At 47.3% G+C, this 20,000-nt stretch overlaps 3 protein-coding genes across 3 annotated transcripts; 1 reads left to right on the top strand and 2 right to left on the bottom strand.

Moving 5' to 3' along the window:
- The first annotated feature begins 165 nt into the window (after positions 1-165).
- Positions 166-6,643, top strand: LOC120848942. The gene is made up of 4 exons (XM_040221046.3): positions 166-351; positions 1,330-1,489; positions 1,807-2,013; positions 6,261-6,643. Exons 2-4 carry the CDS (start codon positions 1,335-1,337, stop codon positions 6,409-6,411), a joined length of 513 nt encoding a protein of 170 aa, XP_040076980.1. The 5' UTR covers positions 166-351; positions 1,330-1,334; the 3' UTR covers positions 6,412-6,643.
- A 73-nt stretch (positions 6,644-6,716) lies between these two features.
- LOC120848949 lies at positions 6,717-12,396 on the bottom strand. Its single transcript, XM_040221050.1, has 7 exons — positions 12,014-12,396; positions 10,968-11,346; positions 10,723-10,884; positions 10,454-10,640; positions 9,197-9,439; positions 7,560-7,731; positions 6,717-6,792 (listed from the first exon to the last, which is right to left on the bottom strand). The coding sequence occupies exons 1-7, from the start codon at positions 12,385-12,387 to the stop codon at positions 6,717-6,719; spliced, it is 1,593 nt and encodes a 530-aa protein (XP_040076984.1). The 5' UTR covers positions 12,388-12,396.
- Positions 12,397-13,181: 785 nt separating this feature from the next.
- LOC115330047 (THAP domain-containing protein 10-like) lies at positions 13,182-18,665 on the bottom strand. Its single transcript, XM_040221051.1, has 5 exons — positions 18,053-18,665; positions 16,667-16,843; positions 13,750-13,903; positions 13,532-13,624; positions 13,182-13,216 (listed from the first exon to the last, which is right to left on the bottom strand). Exons 1-5 carry the CDS (start codon positions 18,479-18,481, stop codon positions 13,182-13,184), a joined length of 888 nt encoding a protein of 295 aa, XP_040076985.1. The 5' UTR covers positions 18,482-18,665.
- Between the last annotated feature and the right edge of the window lie 1,335 nt (positions 18,666-20,000).

Here is a 20,000-nt window from a genome sequence, read left to right on the forward strand (position 1 = left end):
CCGGGGACGAAGCTAGCGCTTCTTTACAGAAAAGGCAAGTTTTCTCAAGCGTATGTTTCGTAGGCATTTCAGAAGCTGAAATAGAGTAAACAATACATGTATATGTACTACGTACGAGCGTGCCACGGCCAATGCCCGCTGGAACAAAAGAACTGTAGTAAAATCAACAGTGTGGTGCATTCGTTTGTCCTCACGAAGTTGATACATTAGAGCTTAGTTACAACCGTCACACATCCCACGAAGCTTTGCTGTGCGAGGTGACGTGCCACATAATCGTCTTTCCGTGTCTTCGGTCACCAGCTCGCCCGTGCCCTAACTCTTCTTTCAGTTATCGTTTATGTGCCGTCGAAGGTTTGGCATCACCAGACATTTCGTCAGGAAGGGTTTTCAGCGCTGGCGAAAGCTGTGTACTCGCGCTCTAATTTTTCCGATATGCCACAAAATGTTGTCCCGGAACATAGGTCAGCTTGCGTATCCCCAGTTGGCGGGTTAGAATCCCGACCGAGATGCTCGTAATTTTACGCTTGCTTATTACCGAGAAGGCGCCGTGTAACCGAGATATCGGTTGCCCGTCAAAAGATTGCGAAGTGGTCCAAATTAATAATCAGACCTCCGTTGGGACGTGCTAGGTACCCCTCGTTGGGTTGGCACGTAAACCCCCAAATTTGCGCATCTTTTCCCGAAAATGGCGAAGTTTTCTCGCCGCTTGTTTCTACAGGCGCTAGACATTTACTCGTACACACGGAAACGCCCGGCGCGTAGTGCGGCCAAGGCGGTGTGCGTTTGACTGGTTTGACCGCACATATTTCCAAATTTAGTAGCCCAATTGTGCACCTTTATAGAGCTGTACGACAGACTACACGTTTGTTGTCAATAGCAAAATTGTCCGCGAAAATGATCAATGCTGCGATAATTACGCTTCAGTGCACATATGTTTGTTTTCAGAGTGTAGCTAATATTTGCACGCACGTTTTTTTTGTTTTGTTTTGTTCTTTGTTAGAGGGTAACAGCAAATTAGTGGCATGAGCATAAGTAATCACATGTAGCCACCTATGCAAATGTCAAGGACCAAAAAAGAGGGTGCAATTATTGTTTCATTTTTTATTGATACCGTAGCTTGGTAAGAACAATCACATACACACAATTCCCACAAAACCAGCACAACAAAGTAATACACATGTGTAATTTACACAACTCAATTAAAATAACTCCTACTAAACATTCTTGTTTACAACACTTTGCCAGAGCTAATGCAACCGTCAGAGAAAAATAAATGTAACTGATCATACATAATCAAATGTTTCATTGATCCAAATGCTTTATTTTCAGTATCTATGTCCGACGACGACAGCCTGCCGCTTGGAGCAGACTTGGGAGGCCTGCAGCAAGGAGCTATATATGTACCTGATCCGTACAACTTTGATCCCCCATTGCCAGCAAGGGAACGACGTGATAGCCAGCAACAGGAAAGCCAGGAGTCCCAAGTCCAGTACGAACTACATTATGCAGATAAGAACTATTTGTGCAACTTGCATTTTCTGGGGTGACCAGAACTATAGAAAGTACAAACATAGCACCAAGGGAGTCCAGGCTGGCAGGAAGAATGTGAAGACCTAACCTCTCAGGTGGACCTCAGAACGGCGTGCTGATACTTCATTAGGAAACCTACCTTCTTCAGGGTTAGGTCTCCTGAACAAGGCAGGTCTCCTAGTGAAACGTTGGCACGCCACTCTCACATCTGCCTCAAGCTCCCTTTTCACATAAGCATAGAAGATAATTTTTCAACTGAAATGTATCCTCTTTCAGATGCACATGTGGAAATTGCCCCCAGGAGGTCGGGCAATGCTGCAGGGACATGCCAAAAATCACACAAAAAAACTTGGGAAGGTGTGTCACAGAAAATGAACTTTTTCTGCTCGTATGTCTGGATGTGCGACTGCTGAACATAGCGTACGACCAGCTGAAATTTTTTCGCCCAACATATTTGGAGCCAGCAGCTCGGGATCGGAACAAGTAAGACGAGAACTTTTATAGCCTATCAAATATAAATGCACTACACTGTAAGACAGTCTGTAAATCCCGCTTAGTGTATTGGCGAGTCCAACAAAATCTATCGACGCTGCGTAGCGGCACCGCCGAGAAGCTCCAGAGAGGAGGTCATTTTGATTCTGTCTTCTGCTATCACAGCTTGGTTCTTGTAGGCAGCATAGAAACAAACACTGTTTCCAGTGATTATTTTTATGCTTCTGCCATGTCATTCCCATGCATTGATTAGGTTTCTACTGTCGAAAAATCGTTTTGCTTTCTTATGTAACACATATGTTATGCTGCAATGCAAGATATTTATGGTGGTCCGCGTGCTGAACGATGAAAACGACGTCCTTTTGTCCGCCATTTTGCCTGACCAGCACACCCCCTAGACTAAGCTGGAGTCGCGAATATTGCAAACGTTAGTTGTGCTCATGGTACCTTGGATCGAAGAAGGCACATAGCCAGGTGTTTGTTTTGGGGGAGGGGGGAATATTGAATTACCTAAATTGTTGTGTCTACGTGTAGGTTGAGCCGAAGAAGACAATGAATAAGAATGAACGAACTGAGCTCTGAATGGGAACAGCTTGCCTTCTGTTAAACTTGCATAGACAGTCCCTATACATAACAATTGTCACAATCGACAGCTTCAACTCGAATATAAAGGTTGATTCACCCGTCTTTCCTACCATACCCAGGCGAGCCTGCGATTTCATGGAGGAATGATACGCCAGTACACGATCCCTTCCAATGGGTCGACAATAGATAATGGCAGAACTGCCATTCTATTTAGCTCACTTGAAGCTGAGAGTCAGCGGACCTACTGCAAACTGCCGGAAGATTCTGCCTTGTCCACTGCTACCACTCATCTAAGTGCAAGTACTGCAGGAGCTACCTCCGAATCGCGCAGACCTGCATCGCCCATTTCCAGAGCCTATGATGCAGTGGCAAGAGAGTTACAAAAATTCTTGACAGTAAAACATTGGAAAGATTTATTTTTCGTTGCACACGTGGATGACCGGCCAAAACAGTACAAGAGTGTGTCACGTTCTCCGGGGCCTTGCGACAAACTGCTGGTTTGGGACAATAACAGATGAAATAATCTGCAATCAACTTGTCAATAAGACAATTCATGCCGAAGTATGAAACCGCCCACTACTAGAGCTTGAGCTACCACTCGAATCAGCTCTTGCCATCACCTAAAAAGTTCAGCGGGCGATGAAGGAGGCCAAAGTTTTTACCAAAGATGCGGGACTCAGTTTTCAAGTGGCAAAGATTCAAGCCCAAAAGAAACCAATAGTTAGGGGCAAAACACCCAATCAAAGGTCGTCCAGCATTTACTGCAGATCTGGTTCAATGTGCCACATGGCAGACTACCCTAAACGTCCTGCAAGGAATCAAGCATGCAGAAAATGAAAGATTGGACATTTTGCCTTTGTTTGCAAGCAAACAGTTTTGACAGGATCACAAGTACCAAGCATAGAACAAACTGAAATATAGCAACTCGGATATTAGCAAACTGTACCACATGCAGGATACTTGCGTTTCTTTTTATCAAACTCCTAGTAGACACAAGACCCTCGGTTTCAATCATTCTGGAAAGCGTCTACAGAAGATGCTTCCATTCTTGTAAGTTGCAACCTACAAGTACTGCATTCATTGGCTACTCCATAAGAAAACATTGCTATTCCAAACATTTTGGAAAAGGCCAGCTCACCAGTACAGTTGGCACAAAGTAATGGCGATTGCACATTCCACGTCGTCCGAACAAGACAGCCGTAATGGGACTATAAATGCTTTACAAGGGTTGGAAATTCAACTGGACTTTTCATCTCCTGCGGATGACAGGTGACTATCATTTCGGCAAACGACCTTCCAGAGGCCGTCAAAGGTTTCCTCCAGCTGTTCTCAGGTATGGGCCACGCCATTGGGTATGTTCACAAGGTGAAGACGAAGTGTCCATCAGTCTGGTGCAACAGAATCTATGAAGGATAACTTTTGCAGTGCATGACAAAGTTCCTGTAGAGCCGGCAAAGTTGGAGCACTCCTGGGTGATCGAGCGCAATAATGCATCACAGACCACTTCCGCAAATCAAACACCTCTGTTGTTCTCAATTCACGTCCTCTTCTGTGTCCAAACGAGCTCCTTCACCAGCTTTCTGGCACCCACATCTTCAACCAGTGGGACCTCTCGTCAGCGTACCACTAGCTGAACCTGATAGAGGAGAGCGGGGACCTCATTGCGTTCGTGACTCATGAAAGTCTCTTCCTGTTCACAGTATGTTTTTTGCTGGCTTCCACTGCTCCGGCTTTTCAAAATATAAAGAACTGTATTCTTTGGGACACAACAGGCACCATTGTCAATCTATCCAGGATGATGTGCTCAACTTCAGTTGCACAACTGAAGAGCATGATGCCCGCCTAAGACAAGGCTTACCCCGCCTACAGGACGCAGGTTGGAAACCGAACAAAAACAAATGCATTTTTCAGTGCAGCAACTTCAATTTCTTGGACATAAGTTGACACCTCAGGGAATTAAGCCATGCCATGATAATGTTCAAGCCACCATGCAAGCTTCTACTCAAAGAGACATGACATCATAACCGGTCGTTGCTTGACCTGCTTACATACTGTTTCAAATTCATACCTAACTTTGCAACCATCGTGAGGCCCTTGCATGTGCATCTGCGGAAAGATGTCCCCTTATAATGGCAAAAAGCACAAGAGGTGGCATTTGCATCAGTCAAAACACGATTCGAAACTGTTCCATTTAGTTTTTGACGTGACACTGCCTGCTATCGTCACAGGTTGGAGAGAAATTTACTTGTCAGTTTTTTTTTAATTCTCCAGTTAGAATTCTACAATCGTCAGAAAGATTCATCGGATTATGGATTAGGCACAGTGCTACAGCAAAACATCCAGATGGAATTCGCACTATCCTGTTCACATCGCGATTGCTTTCCAGCGCCCAGTGCAACCGCTCTGCAGAGTTAGAGGAATAGGCGTGCCTCTGGGCCTGCGAGAAGCATCATGTTTTCCTCTTCGGTCACCATTTCATGCTCAGGATGGACCACCAGGCTCTGGTTACACTACTCTGTATTTAGGGAAACGGTCGACAACCGATAACAATTGCCGGGTGGCCATGCGTCTCCTCAAGATCACCAAAAGGGCAATGAGAATGTTGTGGCAGTCGAGCTTTCTCGTCTTCCTGCATTTAATTCCTCAGATTGCACGAAGTCATACGTCGAAAAAAGAAAATTCACTTGCCCTGTGTGCAGTCTCTGCTGAATTGACCAAGAAGAGGTATAGAAAGAGAAAGAACAAGACCCCGATTTACCTCGGGTGATAGTGTGTCAACATGGGTTGGGGTCTCAAATACCTATGGGAATCAGCACTGTCTCCCACTACAAGATACGAAAAGAACTTTCCTCTGTATAGGGCTTACTGCTATACGCAAAACTGCTGGTTCCTTCTGCTTCACTCAGACGAATGGTGTGAACCAAAATACAACTATGTGAATGCTTCTGTGGTGGCCCAGAATGGATAGCGAAGCCAATACTTGTCCAAATACTGTCACGCATGTCAGACAACCGACAAGTAAGCAGCGAAAGAAGGATCACCTCTACAACCAGTGCTTTTTCCAATAAGCGCATGGAAACAGCTTGGAACAGACACTGTGGAACTATTCTACAAACTTCTCTCACCATTACCGTTTTGCAACAAACTAGTTCAGTAAGTAGCCTGGGGTTGCTTTCTGTAGTCAAGTGACAGCAGAGATTGTCTGCGACTTCCTAATAACAACATTGAGGTGAGAGGGACATCCAAACATTACTGCCTTGGACCATGGCTTACAGGTCAGGTCCCGCACAACCTGAGAGTTCCTCAGGTCGAGGGACTTCTCATCATCAGTCTGCAATTTGCAGTCCACAGGCGAATAAACGAGTTAAAAGATTTAATTGAATTTTAAAATTGTCTGTCCAGTCAATCACTCAAGAACGAGGAAACACCCATACAGGCAGTAGTGAATTTCTTCTCTATAAAAGCACACCAGAAGCAGCGGCAAAGGTTTTCACGCATGAAATTTCTAGAAATGTCTAGATATCATGGGCTTTCCAGGTTTCGAAAAGCCTTTTCCTATAGAGATGCGGCAAAAGGGTCCCCAAGTTCACAGTAAAAGTGTAGCAGATGAAGTCTTTCTAAGACTCTTACCAATTCTTCTGTTACTTTCTCAGACGGTACAGGTACACGGCATACAGCCAGTTCGTCTGGTGGATTTGGGGACGACTGGGCAGGTTTCGCCGCGTCAGGCTCCCGTGCTGTGTGGTGGCCAGGATAAGAAAAGAATTCCCATCGACCACATACACGGGCTTCCACTATGCTTGATCGAACCGGGTCCTGTGGGCCAACACCGCTGCTTCCTTGTCTGGCCTTTGTGCAACGCTGCACAGAGGTGGTCGACGAGGACGCGGCCCGTTCGCAGCCACAGCCAGCTGGTAGGTCCGGGAAGCCTTGGCCAACTCCAGGCAGGAATTGAGGAGCCTCTGGACGTAGTCTGAGTAAGAAAGTGTGATAGTCAAGCTGCAGCCAATGTCTGAATAAAAGTGTCTGTATTTACCGTACGACGCAGTCTCCATGATGGGGCTGAGGACCCATTCGCCTTTCTGTGACTTGGGAAACTTCAGACAACTTCACTTTTTGTCGTCCTTCGTTGTGGCCTGCGCACGGTTGCTGTTCTCATTGTAGTGGAGCACCGCGACGGCAGTCCTGTGAGGGCCGCATATAAGGGGAGGAAAGACTGTAAACATGCCCCAAGCATATTTCATATTAGAACTTTTCAGAAATTTTCATACTGCACAACACATGCTAGTAACCGTATCCACACTGGCAGGCAACCTGTCGTATGCTAGCAGACCATCCTCGGGAACATGGCCCTGCTTCGTTTCACACACTAGCAACCCATCCTATTCTCATTGATTGACTCACTATTATTGTGATCAAAATTAAGTCGACACTTCTCATTTACTGTAAACGACTTATTTTTCGCGGTCTCAATATTTCTTGATTTTGGTCGAAGCTCAAGCTTTGTAATAATTCGCAGGTTCTAAGTTTTGCGACACAATGGGATCTCAATGTAGATTCGTATGTGCTTACATTCTACCAAAATTGTTTGCGGGACATATTTTTCGCAAATTGTAGGCGATTCACAAAAATTAGGCCTTCGCGAAAATTAAGTCGTTTACAGTTCAAGATGCGCTGCAATTTGCCACCATTGTGCGGACACAAGTATGTGTGAAAAATGGCTTCCCTTCGACTTACGGTAACAATGAGAAGCTCGTTAAAGACGAGGGAGATAAAGATTGTACAAATTGACGTAGGGCCTCGCTCCTAAAAACAGTATGTGCACTCGCTCATCTGCTAGTGTACATAAGTGCATCCCCAGAATTTTCTGCGTGAGTGGTGCACAGTAGAAATTTCAGAAAAGGCTCATAAATAAACAAATATCACTAGCATATATCAGGATGCCTGCTTACCGTGCCACCATGCCCTCAAAACTGAAATGACTGGATTTCGGAGTAAACCGGAGCAGCATGCTGTGGAACGACTCTAGGCGATAGGTCTGACCGTCTCCAGACACCCTTGGTATGTCCTTGAGTAGTTGCTTGGACATGACGATCTTTTCGAGAGCCACGTATGGCTCGGTCCCTGCGATAAGAGAAAGTACCGAAATAACCCTCAGGGTGTCTAGCAAGTTATTACAACTCTACAACGGTCCCTGACCATTGTAGAGGTGGTTAAATATATCAGATCATTACAACACAAGGCATTGAGCATTCAGAACTGTAACAATACTTTCGCACGGGCTGAACCCAACTTGCATATTCCGAAATATTTGGGTTCGTCCTGTCCGGATTAAATGAGCACTTTCTTGCCCCCTGACATAGTCAGTGAAGAAGCCACTTCCAGAAACACAATAAAAACATGACGCTGAACCAGACATGTTAATAATTACGAATGGCAGCATGGCATAGCCGCCAGATGCACACTTTCGCATACTTTTGGCTTGGATTGTGTTGGTTTCTGCAGCTTTCCCATTTGTTAATAATAATAAATCTAGTAGCTCTAACTGGATCTAGTCTAGTGTCGCGCCCTCAATCCAATCCAAGGCTTTTACTGGATTTGTCGGCGGTTCCCTTTGCATCGGGTATTACACTCTACATCAATTGAGCAGGGCCCGCGGGCTCCGCTCCAAGCAGAATTTATTACCTATTTTTCTGCCCACAGGTTTGCAAGTCTTTGCTCAGGGCACTCGATAGCGTTTCCGGCACATTTTCCCTGACTCGGCTCGCTCTTTGGCAATATCCCTGACAGTCCCCCGATTTTTCCTGGTAATTAAATTTCCCCTGACAATTCCCGGTTTTGCCGGTCTCTAGACACCCTGACCCTTGTAAGTGCTGAGTTTATATCGATAATGACTGAGCAGGTAAGCCAGAGCGCAGCCGAGTATACTCCTGGTGGCACCCAAAAGGTTAAACAGCAAAGCCAGTGCCCATTGCAGCCTGTCCACAAATCACTTTTTTGTGTTGTATACGTGATGCAACTGCCATTTTATTTTTTATCCATCTCTGCAGAAGCTAGATCTCTGCTCAGTAATTCTGCATAAATAATTTTCATATAATCTGCAATTTTCCTTTTTATGCGTCTTTTGCATGTTACAAGTCGGTCTTCACTTCCTCATTCTGTGTCTTTTCATGACCTCAAAAGTGGAGTGTTTTTCTTGAAATATAAGGCTAGAAACATGCAGTTTAAGCCTCTTGATGTAATGAAATGTCCGCTCAGTACTATGAGCTGGATATGAGATGGAGTCCTCCCATCGGCAGGTCTAGAAGGGGGGGGGGGGTTGGGATATCCTGACCCTCCTTTTGAATTCCGCAGGTGTGAAATGCAGAGCGGAAAAGGGGGGGGGGGAGCATACGAGTTATCCGAAACACAATCTGGTATGCTGATCCCCCATCTGGAAACACTTGCATTCATCTCCGATTCCTCCTTGTGCTATTTGATTGTAGACTGGCCAGAGCAGCCAAAGGAAGTCTGTCCTTGTTATGAAAGCTTCGCCGACAACTGGAGTGAAAAGAATGTTATGAATGTTTAAAGAATGAATCTTTTTTACCTTCCTGAAGCCACCAGCGCTCTTCGATTGGGCCATGGGTGCACGCAGGGTACAGGGGGCTGGGGTGCTGATGGACGTTGCTCACGTGTCGCATTACGGACACCCATTTTGCGAGCACCAGCGCGCCATTGTCACTGCTGGTCTGTGCACACCAGTAGACGTGCCCACGTACAGTCTTCACCCATGCATTCAAGATGCTGTTCTTCTTTGTCTTGCCTGCAGAGGCCATCTTGCTCCCAATGCCTATAAATTAGAAAGCCTCCATGATTATTAGCTCAGCACCAGTCTAGTTTGGAAAACAAGTTTTGATATTAGATACACTAAATATATGAAGCTATAGTAAAATTGCATCTAGATACTGGTGCAGCATGGACAACATCGTCAACTTTAGTATACCATATGACGTTTGAATAATGCCACGTGTATCTTGACAACAAAGCAGGTTGCACTATAGTTCATTGCGCCAGCGATCATTAACTCAATCGTGATCGGGCGGTGTTACACAGCAGTGCCATCTACCATCAAGCCGCTAACGATCATTGAATTCAACTGAGCTCGCCTACCTCAGTTAACTGATGGGGGTTCACCCCAACAGAGCTAAAGATGGCAGCATTCACCACTGATAGCCAGTGCTAGCGAAGCATTTACTATTGCAGAAGAAGGTATCTAAAAATTATCATAGCAGCAAATATTATCAGAAGACGTATGATACGAAGTCAGAGCTATCACTAAAACTATTGCGAAACGTCGAGGAAGTGCGGCCATTGTGATGTCGGTGGCAGTAAGACTTTCGTTGTCACTCTTGCTTTAAATTTCTGTGAAATATTCCAATTTTCGTTTTCTTTGTTCTCAAAATAAACTAAAATCTATCACTCTGAACGACTTATTTTTTGCAGGCTCAATATTTTACGATTTAGGTCAAAGCTGAATTTTGGGAATAATTTGTGGGTTTTCATTTTTGCGACATGGTGGGATCTCAATATGGGCGATTCGTGAAATTTAAGTTGTTTACAGTATATGTCAAGTTAAACTTTTTTTTGTGTGTGTTTTGTGAAACATGTTACACACAATTATCCTCAATACTTTTTTTTCTATCATGTGGGTCACGTGACGTGCATCAGAACTCGGGTCATTAGGCCCATGTACCGCGTAGCACCAGGCAACTTAGTTGAGCTCAGTGAGATGTCCATGATCCTTGACTCAATGATTGTTAAAACGGCCCATGTACAGGGGTATTGGAGTTATCAATACTATTACCTTTTGCGACATGCCATGCGTCGAACCGGTGCTTCGTGTCGGGGTACCTGTCTCTCATCAGGGCATTCACCCCAAAGTGCCGGTCGGTCACAAGAACACACACAGACAGCCCCATGCTCAGGAGGAAGTCCAGAGAACGTTTCAGGCCCTCCGTCTCCATGTGGTTGCTCGACTTGACTTCTGTCGACTAGGGTAGAAAAAGGTGCCGTAAAATGCATACCTGATCCATGTGATGCATTGAGGTCATCTTATATTTAGCCACTTCTTACCTGAAGAACCTCGTAGTGCATGATCTTGTTGATGCGGGTGTCAAGCAGTGTATATGTCCCATACTTGGCAGAGTAACCAGGCGAGTCAGCACGCCCATCGCCTGCAAGGTGGAGCTTGTCTTTCGTGGCTGTCAGGAGAGACTCCTGTTCAGCTTCCCAGGTCTTTGAAACAAGAAAACTCAGTGTCAGGCTCAATCAGTGAACATGTTTAATGAACGGACAATCTTGTAGTCACTTCTGCTCACCTTTGTAGCAGCAGGAAAGACCAAAGAGCTCTGCACCCGGAAGAACTGAGTCTTCTTCAAGACTTGCACGCCTATAGATCCCAGGAGGCGAAGAACGCGCGTTGGGCTGGCTCCAGAGTAGGTGATGGCAGCAGGCAGCAGGATGTTGAGGAGTGCCTTGCTGTTGATTCTGGGCTGGTTCTCCCACACAGTCTTGTGCCCTCGTGCACACGTGATGACGGCGTGCACAAGGGTCCCTCGATGTGTCAGCTTCGTCCGTGTCGGAGCCAGGCATTTGATGCAAACCGAAAACAGCAGCAGCAGCTGTGATGCAGTCACCAGGTACTTCCTCTCCTTTACCGGGTCCACTGCTGCTGAAGACGTGCTGCACCCTCCTTCACTGTTAAAAAAAGAAAAAGAATAAACCAAAAGATTATAGTGTGGAAATTTCAAAAACAGTTCTTTTTTAACGCTTCTAATTTTTTCTATTCTGCCATCATCTCTCACAGTTCTTTGCACAAAACCGGGATATCTAACAAGCTCCTCCTTTCATATTCATTGACCTTGCCAGGTTCTCCCAGACTATCTCTATTAAATTTCCTGGCCGTTATTTCAACCTGGTCCGAATAACCAAGTGTGATCGTCGTGCTTTTTATAGGATGTACTTCTAAGGCTCCTCCACTGCGCCATAAACTGTATGTATGATAAAAAACACCCATGTAACCACCATACTAAAGTTTAATTTAGGAACTGGTAGTATAATAAATTAATTAATTATGCATTTAATTAGGTAATGGCTTGCACTATCGAATGATGTTTCAGGGAACATTATTGGGTGCAGCTGTGCCGATGTGCGACTGTAAAGCTTCGTTATTACTGCCGTGCCACTTCCATTTGTCATTTCTCCTGATATAGCCAACCTTTTGACTGTTTCCCTTATATTTGTCTAACTTTTGCAGGTGAAGAAAAGCCCCAGATAATTACAAGTTTTCCAGATTGGTAGACCTAGCTTAATCCTATTCATAAAATGGAGTTCTGGTTTCTGAAAAATTACAGTGGACACATACTCGACATCTGTTGCACCGTCCGAGTGCACAGAGTCGTTGGACCAGATGCTGGTGTCGGAATCCGGTTCATCATCGGAGTTGAAAGAGTTATCCGGCCTGTAACTCTCGTCCAACAGATCTGGCTCAGGGCAGATATCTTCATCGGAGTCCAGGAAGGCGGCCTCCGTGTAACTGGTGTCCGAAGGCGATGCCCCAGGTTCTGAGGGTTCGGGAGTGGCATCCCGCTCCAACGACAAGGGGCTTGGCGTCTTGTCCTCTGTAGGCGTAGAGCACCACTGGCGCAATTCTTGCTCAACGTCTGCAGAATTCTCTTGGGCTTGTTGGGGACTTCCGGGAACAGCTGGCTCGCTCCCCAAAGGGCTTTGGCCAACCATGCCTGGAAAAGATTGAATGCCAGAGCAAACATTATGGTGTCAAAACTGCTTAACACGCACAGTAACAGTGTGCATGACATGACTTGTGATGCAGTGCAGTTTTTACAATTGATGAGCAAAAATATATATCCGTCACTCTCACCCTTCCCAGTTTATTTTGACGCAATAAAAACATTAGGTCCCCACCTTTCTGCCATGCAACTGCAAATAGCCCAGGCTCAACGAAAGATGAGGGAAATGCATGAATGGCCACAGTCAAAGGTAGTGTTATGAACTGGTTGGAACCAGTTCATGCTTGGTAGCGGCAGTAACCAAACTAATATCTAGCAGGCATGCTGGAACCGAGACCAAACCACAACAAAACACAAAATCGGCGGTTCAACACCATGGTTATGATATAACGGTGGTTCTGTGTTTTCAAATAAAGCCGATGAAATCCAAAAACCATTTGCCTGTAAAACTTTTGTCAATTCGAATTCATCCGAAAAAAATAGGATTTTGAAGGTCACACCGACCGGGGAAAAGAAAAAAGCGTGCAATAAAGATCAGGTTGGATCAGTGCGAAGGGTCGTCGGTCCTGAGAAAGACGGTGGGTGTCTGGTTTTGCAGAGAACAAGGCAATGTATTTCTAGGTAACGGCAGAAATAAGGCTGTACGTCTAACGGTGCTAGCGGTTGTTCCAGTCTCAAGTTCAGACCATAGTCACCATGGACAGCATAGTTCCATCAGTGGGTGCGGGTAAAGTGACTTGAATGGGGGTGCGTGAAGCTGAAGTTGCTATACTACTATGTTGTTCAACCTGCGCTTTCACGGCACATTTCTGTGGCACCTGCAAGAGCGAGGCGACATTTACTTTCATGCATATACAAACATGTGCACTTGTATTTATTACAGCAAGCTTGTAGTAAATACAAGCACACTTGCTTGTTTTGAAATGCATAGATGAGCTCATTGTAAATATTTCACACTATTAAAATTTGTTTTGATAGAAGAATGAAGTCCAAATAACACTTTCCAAATTTGACAAAAATAAACTCGGGGAAACACGGACATAATGCATCTATGTTATGTATACTATTAAAACTCTCGTCACAATTGTATTACATAGATAGCACTATATTCTTAAGCCACCACAGCTACTCACCGCAAGATGTTGGCAGTGCCGGATTTTCAGTCGAGGTCTGACAAAGCTCCTCGAAGGCTTGCACAGCTTTGTCCACAGACAGTGTCGGTGTACCTGGCACACCAAAAAACATTACATTTCAGATATAGACTCGAATAACATTGCACAAAGAGAGAGAGAGGGAGACTGATAAAGCTATTCTGTCATTACACGATAAGGTGAACCAAGTCACTACATACCTCTCGTTACCACACACATACAGATGTGGCAGATGGGCGGCTCCAAGTGCGGTTCAAAATGGCCATCAATTGCAGTAGTTGCTGGCACGGTGTCGCATAAAGCGGCGGTGCTGCTGTTGCACCCTGGCCCAGAAGTGGAAGCCTGGTCCCCGCTCTGTAAAAGCAGTGCGATAGTTACTACAACTGGTATACACCAACTCATGTTTACAAACAAACCGGAGCGCCCCTAGTGGGCGCCACCGGCACCGCGTATGCGCGATGGGGGTGTGGGCAAGAAGCTCACCGTCGCCCATAAACAAACCATTGAAATGCGATGTTGTCGTCGTCGGTGTAAGTTCCCGGGCTCTTTTTCGCGTTGGAATTGTTGATTCTACGTCCTCCTAACGATGTCCGACTACTTGAGCGGCGTCAGCGAAATTAACGAGGCTTGTTACACCGCAAAACTTCGCGTGAATAATCTGACATGCGGCGATTCATTCCGCGTGGACGCCGCAGAATAGCTAGAGCCTGATTCACATGATGAGATTTCACTCGCAATTTTCAATAGCGACGTCGCTCGGACTGCAAAAGCGTGAACCGTAGCTGAGATGGTCGACGTCAATACTGAAAATCGCAAGCAGAATCTAACCAAGTGAATCAGGCCTAACAAGTCGGTGATGGCCACTGGTAACAATGATCAACATCTCCTCGTATCTACTGTTTACATCGAGCCTGCTTACCAACCTTCAAACTTAAGTCTTTTGAGGCCTGCACTTACTTCTTATCGCAAGTGCCGGGTCCACGTTTGGTCTACGGGCCGGTGTCCTCTAAAAGGGCAGACGACAAACAGAAACGTTTGAAAGAGCAGACGACAGTTCGAACGATCAGGCGACCGTTTAAACTTGAAGACGCACTGAACGCAGTTCGCAGGTGGTCCGTACAACCTGACGGTTTTCCGGCATTCATTTTGGAACAAAACAAATAAATCTGATGGCCAGAAGTATCCGTGAATTCAACCCAAAAATGCTTCCCGCCCAAGCAACTGACCTTCAAACCTTTCTCGACCCTTTTGGTACAGCCCCAGTCGCAGCATTTTGACAAGAAGGCAGGTTTTTGTCTGGTTGCTTTCAAAACAACGCAGGAATACACGTCTCAGATGGGCACTTCCGCCCACAGCCCCGGACTGGAAGTGCGTCCGACGCGCCACAACCGCGCCGTGACGTAACAGAAATGAGTTTGTGTATACACGAACTCAACTCTGCGACGTCACGGCGCGGTGGTGGCGCGTCAGGCAAACGTCCGGTCTGGGGCCGTGGGCAGAAGTCCCCATGCCAGACGTGCATTCCTGCATTATTTTGAAAGAAACTAGACACAAACATGCCTTCTCGTCAAAACGCCGTGACTGGGACTGTACCAAAAGTGTTGAGAAAGGTTTGAAGGTCAGTTTTCACGTGCTCGGTTCGCCCGAGAATCTGGATATGTGCTGTGAAAAGGGAAAAGCAGACGCCGTCGGACAACGATTGCTTGGGCGGTAGGCACTTTGGGTTGAATTTGCGGATGCTTGTGGTCATCAGATTTATTTGCTTTGTTCCAACATGAACGCCAGAAAACCGTCAAGTTGTGCGGACCATGTTCAGTGCGTCTTCAAGTTCAAACTGCTGCCTGATCGTTCGAACTGTCGTCTGCTCTTTCAAACGTTTCAAGCGTCGGTGTGAGTTCCCCTGCCCTTTTTCGCGTTCGAATTGTTGCCCTGGCAATCTCCGACCACTTGAGCGGAATCAGCGAAATTAGCGAGGCTCGTTACACCGCAAAACTTCGCGTAGTGGTGGTCCGCACAACTTGACGGTTCTCCGGCGTTATGTTGGAACAAAACAAATAAAGCTGATGACTACAAGTATCCGTGATTTCAACCCAAAGCGCTTCCCGTTCAAGCAATCATGGTCCGACGGCGTCTGGTTTTCCCTTTTCACGACACATATCCATGTTCTCGGACAAACCGAGCACGTGAAAACTGACCTTCAAACCCCTCTCGACTTTTTTGGTACATCCTCAGTTGCGGCATTTTGACTAGAAGGCAGGCTTTGTGTGGTTCCTTTCAATGCAGGAATACACGTCTCGCATGGGGTCTTCCGCCCACAGCCCATACCGGAAGTGCGCCCGACGCGCCACCACCACGCCGAGACATAACAGAGTTGCGTTTGTGTACATATAGGCTGGTTTCACATGATATACCTTCTGCTCAAACCCACGGTAGAATTCTTAGTTTGTGGGCCTTAGCCCTTTGCTTTTCTGCGGGCGGAAACAATGTTTTCCAACTTGCGCAATTTTTTTTTTTTTTTTTTTTTGCGTTGTGATTGGCTGCGCCAGTCAAAGAGTCGGCAATGCAAAGGAGCGTCGGCTGGTACTCAATTTTCATACATATTGATATTTATTCGGAGCTTAGAGGATCTGTTACTTGAGGAATTGGCTCACTAGTGGCCAAAATGGCCCCAGTCGGTGCTGCGGGGCCACCTTGATGGACAGAAAAGCGTAGTGAACAAAGGTATGTGAGGCCTAAGAGCGTCTTCGATGGTGCTTCTTGAGCTCTGCCGTCGGTAGAGATGCTGATTAGGTTTTGTGGGATTCACCAACACCGCAAAACTTCGCTCATAAACAAGCGCCTCCACGTAACGAATAGGGCAAATGGTAGATGCAGCCCGCGCCCCCCCCCCCCCCCCCCTGCACTCCGAAGTGCAATCGAAGGAAGTGAAATTTTGTTTTTTGACATCACCTTATATCAAACAATGCGAGACGCTGTTGATGATTCACTTTTTGGTTGCGGGCCAAGGACCTGCACGTTCAGTATTAGTAAACATGTTTCGTTACTCATAACAATGTTATCTCCATGCTCATGCATAAGATATGGCTAATTTGTACCAATGAAAACAAAAATACGCACTTGGCTAAGGCACGCTGTTCTGGCTTGGTTCTGACCAACAGGTTCTTCTTGAGCCACTGGTGCATCCAGCGATGACTCATATGTTGGTGCTTTGGAGTCGTCATCCCATGTAGTGACCACTGGCAAGCTACTGCTCTTCGACACTGTGCTGCTGCTGCTGCTACAGTGGTCACCGCTCTGTGAAACCAATCGGTCAATATTTATTGTCTTTGATTTGTTCATAACACACCCTATAGCCTAGTTTAAGTGTAAGGGCCGCGCGAAAGTTATAAAATAATGAATGAATAAACATTATCGTAGGGATGGGTTCCAGCACCCCCAGGTGAAGCCCAAAGTCCGGGGCCTCAAAAATGGCGGCCACCAATTTGGCACGGTCCACCTGCTATTGCTGGCCAGTGGCCGCGTCATCGGTCTGCCGCTCCTCCCAGGAGGTGGGGGAGGGGTTGGGAAGAGGCGAGACAGAGGGAATGTCCTGGCATTACCAGACCATGTGGAGAAGTGTGGGAAAAGAGTTGATGTCATAGAACGCCCTGTCTGCGAGTAAGAGAAGGCTGAGGAGAATAATGTTGTTCAGTTGGTCGGATGGTGGCAACCCCATATCTTCCCCATATTCCCGGTGTGAGAGTTCTCGGGCGAGTACACAAGCACACTCATTACCAGGGACAGCTGTGTGTTCAGGGACGGCTGCGTGCCCAAACACACAGCCCAGGCACCCGCACCCAGACTAACGGGAAAGTGTGGGAGGTGGAGTATAGGAAGGAGTCGAGTAGGGACACAGTGGATAGATGCAAGGTGGTGAGAAGGAAGTGCCGGCAGGCCGTCTGGGAGTCAGCCAGAATGTTAGTGGGGAGGAAGAGGAGAGAGTGGAGGTGGAAAGAATTGCCCTGTGCTAAAATGACGATGTGCAACAAGTGTCAACATAAATACCAATTGGATGCCTATATTAGAATATCTTGGTCGCAAAACAAACGAACAGTTTTCTAGTCTAACTTGCAATAATGATCGGATATATTGTTCAGATTACTGGTTTTGAAAACAACTTGTTTGCTCTTAAATGTACTTTCTACTGGTAACAGCATAGATAATTGAAATATATTAATATTATAGTACATAACGGCGGTGTTCAGAGTTACGGTTCCCAATTTCAGGTTCGGTTCAGTCCTGGGTAAAGTTCGTACAGCCGTTTGAGCGTTTGCAAGAGCACGCCAGCCCGCGCGCGGACACGCGCACTCACTTCTACTGATATATAGCACAAAACGTTCGCGTGCGTTCACGTGCGACGTGCTCGTGAATGTCGCCTCAACAGGCTTGCAATCGCACGTGCTCGCCCGCACGAACAGAGACAAAAGCATCGGCCAGCGCGACGTGAGCGAGGAATATACGTACCCCGGTCCGACGACGCTTCACGCATGATTCGTCTGCTGTTTGGGGAGGCGAGGATCGAGGAACGAGGTACGACGACACGGCGTCCGGCGTCAGTCCGTCGGCTGTTACGGAAGGCGAGGATCCAGGATCGAGGATCGACGGCACGGCGTTTTGATCCAGACGCGCGTACTTGGTTGAAAACCCAGCGTCGCAGAACAAGCGCAGATCTCGCTGGTAGCATTCGGGCAAAAAGTGGTCAGAACAGATCAATGTCCTGCTATTTGGCGACCACGGCTTCTCGGAGTTCCAACGGCGCACGATGTCTGTCCAAACAATGAGACGCGCACTGTCGCGAGGGAACTTGTGAAAAACAACTCCCGGGCTGGTCGACTGATAGTTCAAGCAGGCAGCAACACAACATCGTGAGCCTATGGCCCTTCTGCGAGGCATCGCAGCTAGGCTTCGGGGATGCTGCCCGCGCTCGAACCGTAACAAAACCACAAAACGCCGTCCTCCTACTGCTCCTACTGCAGCAGAGGCGAAACGAGGAAACGAGTGCGTCTGCTCCCAACTTGGCGCATGCGTTTTACGGTGATCATGTGGACAGAGCCAACACGCAACGCCGGGAGGAGCCACTTCCACTCACGACCTCTTCGTTCAATTTCGCCCGGAGAAGTAAAAACAACCAAAACATAGAACTGACATACGCATGCCTCTGACGTAGGTGCTCACTGTTGGCTGCGCCAGATCCGTGGTATTGACAGCGCTGTCGATTGCTCTTCACGTCGCGCGCTAGAGTTAGCAGATTTCGGCGACTTGGCTCGTTTGAAAGTTTGCTGGCCAGATTAATAAATATTTAGACGGAATTACATCGCGAAACTTGGCATGTGGTCTTCCTATATGATGCTGAAGAGGGCTACATAGTTTTCTCAATATCAAAAATGAAGCGGAGTTGCCCTTTAAGACAGCAGGACGGTGGCCATGGAAGTCGGAACCCGCTAAGGAGTGTGTAACAACTCACCTGCCGAAGCAACTAGCCCCGAAAATGGATGGCGCTCTAGTGTCGAGCCTATCCCCGGCCGCTGCCGGCAGATGCACGCAAACAAGGGGGTGCTAAGCTGCAGCGAGTAGGAGGGCCGCTGCGGTGAGCGTTGAAGGTGTCGGGCGTAAGCCCGCCTGGAGCCGCCGCTGGTGCAGATCTTGGTGGTAGTAGCAAATACTCAAGTGAGAACCTCGAGGACTGAAGTGGAGAAGGGTTCCATGTGAACAGCAGTTGAACATGGGTCAGTCGGTCCTAAGGGAAAGGAGAAGTTCTTTCCGAAGCGGGAGCACTTTTTTGCAGTGGAAAGAGCCCCGCAGTGACCGAAAGGGAATCGGGTTAATAATCCCGAACCCGGACACGGAGATTGGTCCTTCGGGGCCCAGTGCTGTAACGCAAACCAGCTCGGAGACGCCGATGCGAGCCCCGGGAAGAGTTTTCTTTTCTCTGTAAGGAGATCGAGTCCCTGGAATGGGTTCGCCCCGAGATAGGGATGGTGGCTCCGTAGAGCAGTGCGGTTCTTGCGCTGTCCGGTGCGCTCGCGTCGGCCCTTGAAAATCCGAGTGAGGGAGTGTGATTTTCGTGCCGGACCGTACCCACATCCGCAGCAGGTCTCCAAGGTGAACAGCCTCTAGTCGATGGACCAATGTAGGTAAGGGAAGTCGGCAAAACGGATCCGTAACCTTGGGATAAGGATTGGCTCTGAGGACTGAGCCGGTCGGGCTGGGGACCTGAAGCAGGAACGGCACTGCACCGGGACTGGGCGGGGCTCGCCGTTGACGCGGCGCGGCCAAGCCCGGACCAGCGTCGGGACCTTGCTGTGGAAAGCCTCAGCTGCGCGGCGTCTGAGGGCTTCGTGCCCAAAGTGCTATGCTTCGGCCGGCAAAAAACAGTCAACTCAGAACTGGCACGGACCGGGGGAATCCGACT

The sequence above is a fragment of the Ixodes scapularis genome, unplaced genomic scaffold, assembly GCF_016920785.2.
Source record: "Ixodes scapularis isolate PalLabHiFi unplaced genomic scaffold, ASM1692078v2 ptg000854l_1__unscaffolded, whole genome shotgun sequence".
Taxonomy (NCBI): domain Eukaryota; kingdom Metazoa; phylum Arthropoda; class Arachnida; order Ixodida; family Ixodidae; genus Ixodes; species Ixodes scapularis.

Coding starts and splice junctions, on each gene's coding strand:
- LOC115330047 (XM_040221051.1), bottom strand. CDS start 18,481: ATGCCTCGCAGAAGGGCCATAGGCTCACGATGTTGTGTTGCTGCCTGC. Junction 16,844..18,052: donor TGAAGCGTCGTCGGACCGGG/GTACGTATATTC, acceptor TTGGTTTCACAG/AGCGGTGACCACTGTAGCAG. Junction 13,625..13,749: donor TATGTGTGTGGTAACGAGAG/GTATGTAGTGAC, acceptor TTGGTGTGCCAG/GTACACCGACACTGTCTGTG.
- LOC120848949 (XM_040221050.1), bottom strand. CDS start 12,387: ATGGTTGGCCAAAGCCCTTTGGGGAGCGAGCCAGCTGTTCCCGGAAGT. Junction 10,885..10,967: donor TCTTTCCTGCTGCTACAAAG/GTGAGCAGAAGT, acceptor CTTGTTTCAAAG/ACCTGGGAAGCTGAACAGGA. Junction 6,793..7,559: donor TTTGAGGGCATGGTGGCACG/GTAAGCAGGCAT, acceptor CGGCCCTCACAG/GACTGCCGTCGCGGTGCTCC.
- LOC120848942 (XM_040221046.3), top strand. CDS start 1,335: ATGTCCGACGACGACAGCCTGCCGCTTGGAGCAGACTTGGGAGGCCTG. Junction 1,490..1,806: donor AGCCAGGAGTCCCAAGTCCA/GTACGAACTACA, acceptor ATCCTCTTTCAG/ATGCACATGTGGAAATTGCC. Junction 2,014..6,260: donor GCAGCTCGGGATCGGAACAA/GTAAGACGAGAA, acceptor TTACTTTCTCAG/ACGGTACAGGTACACGGCAT.